The sequence below is a fragment of the Propithecus coquereli genome, unplaced genomic scaffold, assembly GCF_000956105.1.
Source record: "Propithecus coquereli isolate 6110/MARCELLA unplaced genomic scaffold, Pcoq_1.0 Scaffold803, whole genome shotgun sequence".
Lineage (NCBI taxonomy): Eukaryota > Metazoa > Chordata > Mammalia > Primates > Indriidae > Propithecus > Propithecus coquereli.
Window position 1 is genome coordinate 258497 of NW_012154208.1, and position 12279 is coordinate 270775.

The 12279-nt window shown below is 49.2% G+C and overlaps 1 protein-coding gene across 1 annotated transcript; it reads right to left on the minus strand.

Moving 5' to 3' along the window:
* Window positions 1-462: 462 nt before the first annotated feature.
* LOC105825546 (olfactory receptor 12-like) lies at window positions 463-1404 on the minus strand. Its single transcript, XM_012663389.1, has one exon. It carries the CDS (start codon window positions 1402-1404, stop codon window positions 463-465), a length of 942 nt encoding a protein of 313 aa, XP_012518843.1.
* Window positions 1405-12279: the final 10875 nt, after the last annotated feature.

The following is a 12279-nucleotide window of genomic DNA, read 5'->3' on the forward strand; positions in this document are numbered from 1 at the left end:
CCAGGACACACAAGGCCCTGCAGGAGGTGGGCAATGGGGGGTGAATTCATGTCAATATTTTCTTGCTGACAAGTTTGATCGGGATGCACCGCGTCGAACCTCTCTCCGACAAAAACACATGGAATGGCCGGAGAACAGCAGCAGGGACGAGGCGGAAGACTGGCCCCTGCTTTGACTCCTGGTTTGTTGCTATGCTCAGTCATCTTCGTGTCACCAGGGCCACTGGCCCTTCCCTGCACCTGTAGGGCTCTGGATACAGAGCTGCCCTATCCAGCTCCGCGTCCCACACCCTGTGAACGCCTGGTGCACAGTCTGCTCAAGGCAGCACTGGGCGGGTGGATTCCCAGCATATGCAATTCCTTCTGGAAGGAGGGAAGGTGGGGGCTTCTTGCTGCCCAGCGTCTCCCTCCGGCCCTCCCCGCCAGCCCTCGGGACGCTCTGTCTGTCTCCAGCCACCGTCCTTCACGTGGCTGCGCGTCTCTGTCCCAGCCTCTGCAGGGCCTCCTTCACGTCCTTGTTCCGCAGACTGTAGATGAGGGGGTTGAGCATCGGGATGACCAGGGTGTAGAAGACGGAGACCACCTTGCCCTGCGCCATGGACTCCACAGCTCCTGGCTGGGCGTACATGACAAACACAGTCCCGCAAAACAGGGACACAGCCGTCATGTGGGAGCCGCAGGTGGAGAAGACCTTGCGTCTCCCGGCTGCTGAGCGCATCCTGAAGATGGTCACTGTGATGTAGCCGTAGGAGACCAGGACCACGAGAGTGGTGCCCACAATGATGAGCCCGCAGACGCTGAACATGACCAGCCGGTTGAGGGCCGTGTCGGCACAGGCCAGCTGCAGCAGCAGGGGCACGTCACAGAAGAAGTGGTCGATGCGGTGGGAGCCGCAGAAGGGGAGCTGGAACGTGAGGCTGGTCTGCACGATGGCGTTGAAGGAGCCTCCGCAGTACGTGCCCATCACCAGGCAGGCGCAGTTCGTGGGGCACATGGTCACGGGGTACCGCAGTGGACTGCAGACGGCCATGAAGCGGTCATAGGCCATCACGCCCAGCAGGAGGCCCTCGGTGGTGACCAGGAAAGAGAAAAAGAAGAACTGGGTGGCACAGCCCGCAAAGGTGATGACCTTGGTTGCTGAGAGGAAGGTGGAGAGGGCCTCGGGCGCGATGACCGAGGAGTAGCACAGGTCCAGGAAGGAGAGGTTCCTGAGGAAGAAGTACATCGGCGAGTGCAGGCGGACCTCCACAGTGATGAGCAGGATCATGACGGCGTTGCCCAGGACGGTGACCACGTACAGGGCCAGGAAAGCCGCAAAGAGCAGGGCTTGGATCTCAGGTCCACCCTCAAATCCCTCCAGCACAAAGTCCTCCCCTGAGAGGTTTCCACGTCTGAGGGTGGGCATGGCCCGCAGTCCCCAGACCAGGTAGGAAATTCTGCGTCCAGTAACGGTGAACAAGGAAAACCAAACTGAACTTCTGAAGACTCGTAGAGAAGATGAACATCAGCCACGGCATGAACAAAACCTGGTCGAAGGCGTGAGAGAGTTAATGATTCAGTGCAGAATTACTAAAGAACGTTTGTGACCCGGGATTCCAGGACTGAGAGCCCCTCCTTCCCCTGGAGATGTGAGCCCGCTTCGAAGGGAAGTCTGAGAGGCCACGGGACAAGCAGTGAGTTTTTTCCTGTCTTTTGGAGCTAATGGTGACAGCAAGTGGCTACTAGGGATCACCAAGGACATACCCAAAGTGGAGCATTTGAGTGAGGACCAGGCGGGAAGCTCAGCCCTGACCACATCTGCTGCTGAGGCTGCATTAAAGTGAGCTTTGCATGCTGGGCCCCCGACACCGTGCAAAGCCAAACGTACCTCCTCAAGAGGCAGATGTACCATCCTAGGTCTCAAGTTTTTTCTATACATATTTTTCATAAACAGTGCTAGACACACAATTAAACATTAAGAAGTTAAGGCAATATGAACTAAAACATCAGAAGCCATGGATAACAGAAAAACCCCATAGAGGTTTCAGATTTTGGAGTTCACAAACATAAACTTCGAAATGCATGGAGTTATCATGTTCAAAGGATAAAGGACAAGACTGAGAATTTCAGCAGAGATGTGGAAATTATAAAATAACCATAAGTAAAGTTTTTTAAAAAGTAGAATGAGTAAATTAAGAACTCAGTGGATGGTTCTGACAGCAGATTAGAAATAAGTAAAGAAAAAATGTGTGACCTAGAACAGAGAGTAGAGAATATTTAGAGTGAAGCGCAAAGACACAAAAGTTTGAAAAAAATCAGAGATGAATGTGAGAGACAAGGAAAAATATAGTGAGAAATTTACACCGTGTATTACACCTTCCTGAAGAAGAGGAGAGCGGTGAGTGGCTGCACCCACAGCTGCAGAGACGATGGCCAAGCATTTTCCCAACCACGGAAAGACCTTAAAGACCCAGGAACCCTGGAAATCCCAGCAGGTGACTGCAAAGAACACCACAGTAGAAACATCACAGTAAGCACTTAAACCCCAATAAAGAGAAAAATCTTAAAAGCGACTTAAGAAAATAAAAAATAGTTCCATGAAAAGGACCAACCACAGAAGGAAGACTGTCAATTGGCTACTTATCAGATTAAAAACTAACAGAAGACAGAGTCAATGGAATGATATTTCCCTTAGCTTAAAAAATATTTCCAAGCAGAATTCTGTGCCCACCCAAAATGTCCTTCAAGACCAAAGGTAAATTCAACAATCATAGTTGGAGACTTTAATGCTCAACTTCAAAAAAATGACTAGGTAGAAGATTGCAATGAAATAATAGATTTGAATAACATTATAAACCAACTAGCGCTAACAGAAATGTATGGATCTCTTTGCCCGACAACAGCAGCATCTATTCTTCTCAAGTGCACTGGAAACACTATTCAGGATAGGCCATATGTTAGTCCACAGAGTAAGTCTCAATGAATTTAAAAGATCAAAATCATACTAAGTATGTCCTCTGAACAAATGAAATACAAATCAATAACACAAGGAAATATGGAAAATTTACAATATGTGGAAGTTAAACAGCACATTTGTTAATAACCAGTGGGTACGAGAAGAAACCGTAATGAAATTAGAACATACCTTGAAATGAAAAGGGAAAGACAACATACCAGCATTTATGAGATGCAATGAAACGAGTGTTCAGACAGAAACATATCGCTATAAACACCTATATTGAAAAGTACATCTCAAATCAATAACTTACATCCACCTTAAGAAACTAGTAAAAGAAGACCAAACTAAGCTAAAGCAAGCAGATGGAAGGAAATGTTAAAAGTCAGAATGGAGACAAGTGAATTAGAGATCAAAACAATAGAGAAAAATCAATGAACCCAGAGATTGTTTCTTTGAAAAGTTTAACAAAATTGACAAACCTTTAGCCAGGCTGATGATTTTAAAAGGCAGACAAATTACTAAAATCAGAAATGAAAACAGAGATGTTACTTCTGACCTTATAGGCATTACAAGGGTCGTAAGAGTACATTAGAATAATTGTATGCTGACACATTAGATAACCTCATGAAATAAAAACATTCTTAAAAACTCACAGATTAACAAAATCAACTCATGAAGAAATAGAAAATCTGAACAGATCTATAACAAGTAAAGAGATTGGGCCATTCATCAAAAAGCTGCCAACAAAGAAAAGCTCAGGAACAGATGTCTTCACTGGTTAATTCTATTAAACATTTCAAGAAAAATTAACACCCATCCCTGTCTAACTCTTCAAAAAATAGAAGAAGAGAAAATACTTGCAAATTTATTCCATCAAGCCTGTATTGTCCTGGCGCCAGAACCAGACAAAGACATCAAAGGAAAATGACAAGATAGATCAGTATTTCTTATGCATATAGATGTGAAAATCCTCCGCAAAGTCCTAGCAAGTCAAATCCAGCAGCATATTAGATGGACTAGAGAGCATGGCCCAGAGGGATTCATCCCAGGAATGCAAGGGTGGTTAAACCCACATTTCCATCAGAGCACAAATAAATGAACAAAATTTGGTGTCTCTACGAAATAGAACAGTCTTCAGCCCTGCAAGAAATAACGTCTGGTACCTGCTACAACATGATGAGCCTTGAAAACATTACCAAGTAAATAAAGCCCGTGCAACAGGCCACATGTGGTGTGATTCCATTTATAGGAATACCCAGAACAGGCACGTGAACAGAGACGCTGAAGTTCACCAGTGGCTGCCGGGCTGGAGGGGAGCAGGGAATGCGCTGAGTAGGGTGGGGTTTCTCTGTGGGATAAAAATACTCTCTAGGTGGTGGTGACGGTTACGCAGCATTGCAGGTGTACTAAAACAACCAAGCAAACAGATCTCTGGTTTGTACGCTTTCAAATTATTAAAATTGTGAATTTTATGTCACATGAGAATTGTTTCTCAATTTAAGAAATTAAAGAATAAAAATCAGTGCAGGGAAAATAGGAACATTCACCAGTAAGCTAAAACCGAGGGAACTGCCCGCAGCAGATGCAAACTGGGGGGTGTGCCAAAGGGCGACCTTCGGGGGGGAAGGACATTGCTCCCTGGTGGCAGGGCAGCGGTGACAGGAAGAGTGAACCCCAGGCCAGGGCTCAGGCCTGCAGTCCCAGCACCATGGGAGGCGGAGGCGGGAGGATCCCTCACGCCCAGGAGCTCAAGACCAGACTGGGCAACAGAGCGAGACCCCGTCTCTGAAAAAAGGAATGAATATCAAGGAAAATGGCATGAATAAGGATAAGTCTAAATAAATACTGATTTTATAAAACACCACAGAGGTTAAAAATAAAGACATTCAGGCCGGGTAAACAGAGTCCGAGTGACCTGAGGCCGTTGTGTTGCTGGGGAAGTCGGCGAGGATGCCGGGTAGTGTCAGCTGCGTTACGCCAAGAATACAAGTAATAATTGGTTGGCAACTACTAAAAAAGAAGAGTGAAAGAGTGTAAAACTTCTAAGCCAAACTAAAGGAAACATGGCATCATTTTTTTTTTTTAATGAACAAGAAAGAAACCAAGAAAAGGGTGCAGGCAGGAGGTAGAAAGCACGAAACAAAACGGTAGGTTTAAAACCTAAATCTGCAGTAATCACATGTAATGTAAATGGACTGAAGTCCAAGTAGAAGCTATAAACTGTTAGGTTGGAAAACAACACTTAACAATTGGATGTCTAGAAGAGATTATCAAAGGTAAAGCTAAAAAAGTTTTGAAAATAAAAGTGATGGGAAAACACAAACAAATTAACATTTTGTAGGGATGGTTCATAATGACAAACGTTTGATTCGCCAGGAAGAGGCACGACGATGTTGAATTCATACGCTCTTAACAGCATAGCCTCGTTATACGTACAGCAAAAATGGGCATTTGAAGGAGAAAAATACAAATCCACAGTTGTAGCGAGAGGTTTTAACAACCTCTCTTGGAACTGATAAAACAGTGAGATAAAATATCAAACTGGATATAGAACATGTAGGCAGTAGAATCAGTAAAAACCTGCTGGAACACTGCACCCAGCAGCAAGACATGCACTATTTTTATGTTCACAAAGAGCATATTCAAACGAGGGCTGCATTCTGGACCACCAGTAGGTTTCCACACATTTCGAAGGGTGGAAAGTAGACAGAATATACTTTTTGTGCAATTTAAATTAAACTTAAAATAAATCACAAATAAGTCATTTAAAAATCCTCATATATATTTAAATTAAATCATACTCCTAAATAATCCAAAAGTCTAAAAACTAATTTTGGCATTTAAGAATTGTGTAAAGTGAATAATAACAAAATCACTACCTGTGATGCATCTAAATCTATGTTTTAAAGGAAATTCATAGCCTGAAATTCATACTAGGAAAGAAGAAAATCAGAAAATCAGTGAGTTCAGTATTTATGTGAAAAGATTATCAAAAGATGGTAAATCAAATCCCAAGAAAATAGAAGGAAAACCACAAAGATAAGAATAACTTACGAAATAGGAAAGGAGCAGAGAGCTGAGCTACCCCAGGAGGGGACTGTTGGAGGAGACGGCGTGGAAGGATCAAGATGCCGAGAGCAGAGACAGCAAGTGGCCGGCGCAGGTGTGCAGGCGGGACCTCGCCGAGACCCTGAGCACGCAGAGCGGAGACGAGAGGATTTCGTGAGTAACTCTGTTTTCGTACATTTTAAATTCCAATAAAGGAGAAAACTACTAGAAAAAATATAATTTACCAAAACCAACCCAAAAGGAGTAGAAGATCTCAAAGTTTTATAATTATTTTTAAAAAATTCACACTTTAAAATCTTTCCATGAAAAAAATTCCAGGATCAGACAGCTATACTCATGAATCTACCAAATACTTCGGAAAAAAATAATGTTCGTCTCACTCAAAATCTTCAAGAGCACAGAAGAAGAAGACCAGCTTTCCTAGTTATTGTGTAGTGCCTGGGTGATCTGAGTAGTACCAACATCTGACATGGACATTGTAAGAAAAGAAATACACGCCATTATCACTCATGAACATATATGCAAATTTCCTAAACAAAATAATAGAAAACCTCATTCAACAATACATAAAAATGATAACATATCTACAACCAAGTGGTCTGCAATCCAGGAAGGGAAGGTTGTTTAGTATTTGAAAATATGTAATAAAATAAATGGAAAAATCATATAATCTCAATAGATGGAGAAAAAGCACTTGAACAAAATCAACATTCAACCCGGACGGAGCTGCTGACCGCACCCAGCCCCGGTGGTGAGGCAGCGAAAGCTCTTCCTGCCGTGGGAGCGGCCGGGCTGTCCAGCGTCACTGCCGACATTCAGCCACGTGCTGGAATCCCAGCCAGCGCGGAACGGCAAGACCAAGACACAGTAGTGACAAGGCTTGGAAAGGAAAGAATAAAAACTGCCGTCATTAACAGGCGATATGATTGTGTGTAATGAAAATCCATAATAAGCAACAACTTATTAAAATTAATAAGTAAATTTAAGAAGTTTGCTGAATACCAGATTAATACATAAACTTGGTTTTCTGTTTATGTATCAGCAACAATTAGGAAATGAACATTCGAAATGATATTGTTCTCTTGTATAATAACATACAAATACCAAATATGAGCAAAATCTCTTTGTGTGAATCTGTGGAAAGAAGCCGGAGGCGGTGTAAATAACCGCCTTAGGGGATGCGCCGCGCCCACAAACTGGAACCTCAGCATGGCCCGATGCCAGCTCTCCTCACACGGAACCGGGTCAGTGCAGTCCCAAGGCTGTTTATTTGTGGAACTTAACATGCAGATCCTAAAGTTTACATCAAAATGTGCAAAACCAAGAATGTCCAAGACATTCTTGAAGAAGAAACACCAGTGGGAGGATTCCCTCCAGCAGACATGGACCTGTAGGTCACGGTGACGCCACCTGCTGTGAGCGCAGACAAACAGACTGATGGAATGGAACAGGCAGCTGGACGCACACCCTGCGATAATATGGGGAAAAGTGGGAAATCCGGGCCAAGTGGATTTAACTCACAGGTTAAACAGCAAGATCTGACTCTTGCTTTCTTCTGTGCACAAAAGCAAGTCCAGGTGGGGCGTGGATGTGAATTTGAAAGCCAGACAGCGGAGGTCCTCCCCGGAAGACGGCAGGGAAGGTGTTCTCATGGCCTCAGTGCAGGGAAGGGCTTCTCAGAGGGAACAAACAGCATGAAACGCAAAGGAAACACCTGGTGATTAGAACCACAGGAAAACTGAGACACTCTCCCGAGTGTAGACAGGCAAACACAGTGCGGGAGACACACTTGCAGTCTGTGCCGTGCACAAACGACCCGTGTGCAAATGTGTAACTAATGCCACGGACAAGAAAAAGACAGCGCAGTAGGAACAGGGCGAGAGGCGTGGAGAAGCCCCGCACAAGAGCGAATATCCAAATGCCAATAAATGTTTGAGGCCACGCACCACGCTGCTGACCACCGGGAAAGGAAACTAAAACCTCAAGGACGCACCGCTGCCTGCCGTTCCAGTGGCTAAAGTTAGACAGACGGGCTGTGACCAGTGCCGCTGACGGGGAGCGCAACTGGAAGGGAATGCGAATCCGCGCAAGAAGTTTGATATTTTCCACTGAAGTTGAAGATGCCCAACCTTTCCTATGACTTAACTCGCCCTGTCCTCGGCATCTGCCCAACAGAAACGTACCCAGCTGTGAGCCAGTTCCCTGCAGCAGTAATCACGGCAGCTGCACCGGGCAACGCCACGCCGCCCGTCCCTGAAGAGCAGGTAAATAAAGGACGATACGCGCGTCTGATGGAATCCTGTGCAACGGCAAACGCCACAAACCACTGGTGCGTGAACAGCGTGGACGGATCTCGTGGCAGTAACGTGAATCGCGGAAGTCAAACAGAAAAGAGCACACACTACGTGATGCCACTTGTGCGGAGTTTAAGAGATCTGGGGGAACGCAGCCCTGTGCCAGAGGAGCACTTAGATGGGAGGACCACAAAAGCAAGCTCAGACATGTTTTCCTTGAATGGAAGAGCAACACCCACCTTTCCAGGGACTGGAGGAATTCGGGGTTCACGGGGCCCCTGAGAACTTCTGAGCCTGCGGAGTGTAATGATTCTGCAGGGGTCTGATCTGTAATCACCCCAGACTGTAGTTGTGTGCGCATTTCTGTTATGTGCGATCCGAGGCTGTGGCTGTCACCGAGGCGGTGGCACTGGAGACAGGGTCCTCGGGAGCCTGGAGCACTGACCCAGGGATGGCTGCAGCCCTCCTCTTCCTAAAGAAGCTCAGACCGGCCTGGAAGGAAAACACAGGCTGCCCTTTACTTCCTTTGAAGACACCGGTTGCTCACCTGCTTTGGTGAGGGTCGGACAGACGCCAGGACAAGCCAGCAGTGGCCCTGCCCCGAGTCGCTTGGCGGTACCGCAGCTTTAACCCCCGCCCCCCGTGACGAGCAGAGGATTCGCCCTGGTGTGGGCAGCTCAGTCTGTCCCGGTTCCTGACCTCGTTCTCTGGCTGCTTTGGGGTCCCCATTCCCTGAGCACCTCTAATGGTGGCGTCTCAGGAAACTCTTTCCTTAGCTAAGGGGATCTCAAACATCATCATTCGTGGAGTCGCCTGGACAGCCTTTTAAACCACAGATCACCAGACCACGCTCAGGGCGTGGATTCGGCGGGTCCGAGGCGGGGCTGGCCATAGCATTTCTGACAGGTCTGCAGGTGATGCCCACGGACCACACTGAGAACAGCTGCTGATGAGCCCTCCACTCATGTCTCCCTCACCCTGGAGACCTGCATTTCCACATGGTGACTGGTGGGCCCACCGGCACCCCAAACCCTCAGAAGACATCCCTCTGTCTGTGTGGAGGACAGCACCACCCCCCGGCCACCCCAGACCCACTTGCCTCCAGCGACGTTCAGCCCACACTCCCTGAGCCTCCAGCCCCCGCCCCTCCCGCCAGTCCTGCACGTTTGACCTTCCTCGTCCGGGTTTGCCGATGGCTCCGGCTGGTCTGTTCCCTGATTTGTTTCCCACTCCCCTGACAGCACGAGTCATAAAACATGCTGGTGGGATCATGCTGCTCCCCCAGGCAAACGGGCAGTGGCTTTCCCGTCTCCTGCAGGGCGCAGAAGGGAAGGGAAGAGGAGGATCTCACTCCGCTCCCAGTCTGCCGGGCCACCTGGGCTGGAGAATGTGCTGGGCATCTCCGATCCTCTCTTTGCGGGAATGTCTGTCCAGCCCCTGCGCCCTGTGGGCGAGACCAGCTCTCCTCTCTCCCCGAGGCCCCAGGACCCCTCTGACGTAACTGACTCCTGCCGCGAGCCACCAGGAAGCTGGTGATGCCCCTCTCGGGCCACTTGTCTCCCACAGAACCAGGAGGCCCCAGGCTGTACTCAGTCAAACTGATTTCTGCATCCCCAGCGTGGCGGGCGCCCAACCCACCCTAACCCTAACCCCTACCCTAACCCTAACCCCTAGCCTAACCCCTACCCTAACCCTCACCCTAACCCCTAACCCCAACCCTAACCCTAACTCCTACCCTAACCCTCACCCTAACCCCTAACCCTAACCCCTAGCCTAACTCTCACCCTAACCCCTAACTCTAACCCTCACCCTAACCTTAACCCTAACCCCTAACCCTAACCCCTAGCCTAACCCTCACCCTAACCCCTAACCCTAACCCTCACCCTAACCTTAACCCTAACCCCTAATCCTAACCCCTACCCTAACCCTCACCCTAACCCCTAACCCTAACCCCTAACCCTAACCCCTAACCCTAACCCTCACCCTAACCTTAACCCTAACCCCTAATCCCTAACCCTAACTCTCACCCTCACCCTCACCCGCGGTGCCTGTGCTCAGAAGTCTGACCAGCCTCCCCCGAACCTGAGAAGGGCGTGAAAGGTGACAGAAGGAAGCCTGGTGTCCTCTGTGACCCTCTGTGACCCTCTGTTTACAGGGAAAACCTGTTCCTCAGTATAAATGGCCCTGCAGCCGAGGCCAGGGCCGGGGCAGGAGAGTGGGCACCTCCAACCCTGCGGAGAGCAACCCCCCATGCTCACCGCGACCTCAGCCCGCTGCCTCCCCATGCAAAGGCCCCCCCGCCCTGGCGGCCTTTCCTGGGGAGGGTCCTGACTCACCCCAGGCCACGCAGCAGGCCCTGCTCTCCCGGTGCCCCCTGCTCCTGGCCCTGGTCTGTGTGATGACAGTGAGGTGGGCACCGAGGGCCACTGCCCCTCCCCCGCTCAGCTGTGGCTCCCGGGCAAGGAAGGGAAGGGGGCAAGGGGGCCCCGGGGGCCCAAGGAAAAGGGCCAAGAACCCCGGGTCCGGCCCCCAGAAGCCGCCGGGGCCGGGGGGGAACAAGGCGGGGGACGGGCGCAGGGACCTCTCCCTCGTCACTTTATCTCACTGTGAGTCTGCAGCAGATGAAGGTGCCCGCGCCTGGGGTCACTCTGCTGGGGACGAGTCTCTGCACCTGGAGGGGCTGGAACTCGGGGCCTCCAGGGACCAATCAGGGAACATTCTGGGCCCCTGCCAGGCGCTGGGATTCGGGTCCTCCTGGGTCCTCTGTTGCCACCCCTGCCCGACCTACACGGCTGGGGACGGAAGCTCAGCAGTCCCTCAGGTGGACTGCGCCCTGGACGCAGGTGCGAACTGCTGGGTTCTAGGCCCTTCCATCAGCGCCCCCCCACCCAGCTCCGTTCTTCTGCGTTGTTTGATGTAGTGGGTAAAGCGCCTCTCAGTGTCTGCTCCACTGCCGGCCACCCCCGCACGGGGCCCCGACCGTGAGCCCCTCCCTCCGCGGGAGAAGACCCCGCTGTGTTATTCTCTGTTTGTGGAGGAGGGATTGGGTGAGGTTGGGCGGGTAACATTTGAAAAAGTCTTGATTTTCAAAATTGTAAAACCAAAAGCTGTGTGAAAAATTCGAGCAATGAGAAAGTGTTTGGGGCCCACACGCCCTCTCTGTTCCCCGCCCCAGCCGACCCCACTGGCGCTTGGTGTCTCCGCTCCCAAAGCCGTGGCGAGGGCCGGAGGTGGGTGGGTGTGTGATCGTGTGTATTTTGTTTAGTGTGTTTTTTCTTTTACAAAAATATGATCACGCTAGACGTCAGGTCTGCAATTTGATTTTTTAACTGAATGTTGTGTTAACGTAAGTGTTGTCTTCCTAAGCCACAGCCTTTGTCTCTCAAATGTCTCCAGGGTCCCGTCGTGTGGGGGATGGTAATCCATGCATCTCATTCTACGCTAGTGGGCGTTTTTTGGTGCATTTTACGCAACGGTGCCGTGCTGCGATACACAGCTTTGCCCTGTGCACTCAGAGCTCAGATTCCTTTAGGTGGGAGCCAGTTCCCGGCAGTTGCGGGGCTGGGCGGAGGAGGGTTTGGAGTCCACGTTCAGTGGCTCTCCAAACCCACCCTCCTCCTTCACGTAGTAACAGTACAGTCAGCCCTCCATGCACGGAGCAAACTATAGGCTGAAAATATTTGGAAAAAATAAAAATAGCAATACAATAATAAAAAACATAGCAATGCAGTATAATTATTTACGTAGCATTTGCATAAGTAATACAGAGATGATTTAAAGCATACAAGACAGTGCGTAGGTCACATGCAAATACTGCGCCATTTTATATCAGGGACCTGGGCATCCTCGGGTTTTGGTATCTGCAGGGAGTCCTGGAGCCAGTTCCCGCAGACGCTGGGGACAACCGCATGTGACAGTCCCCATCCCTCCACCGATAAGCAGTGCAAACCCCACAGATGCAGCGTGTCTCATTTTAATT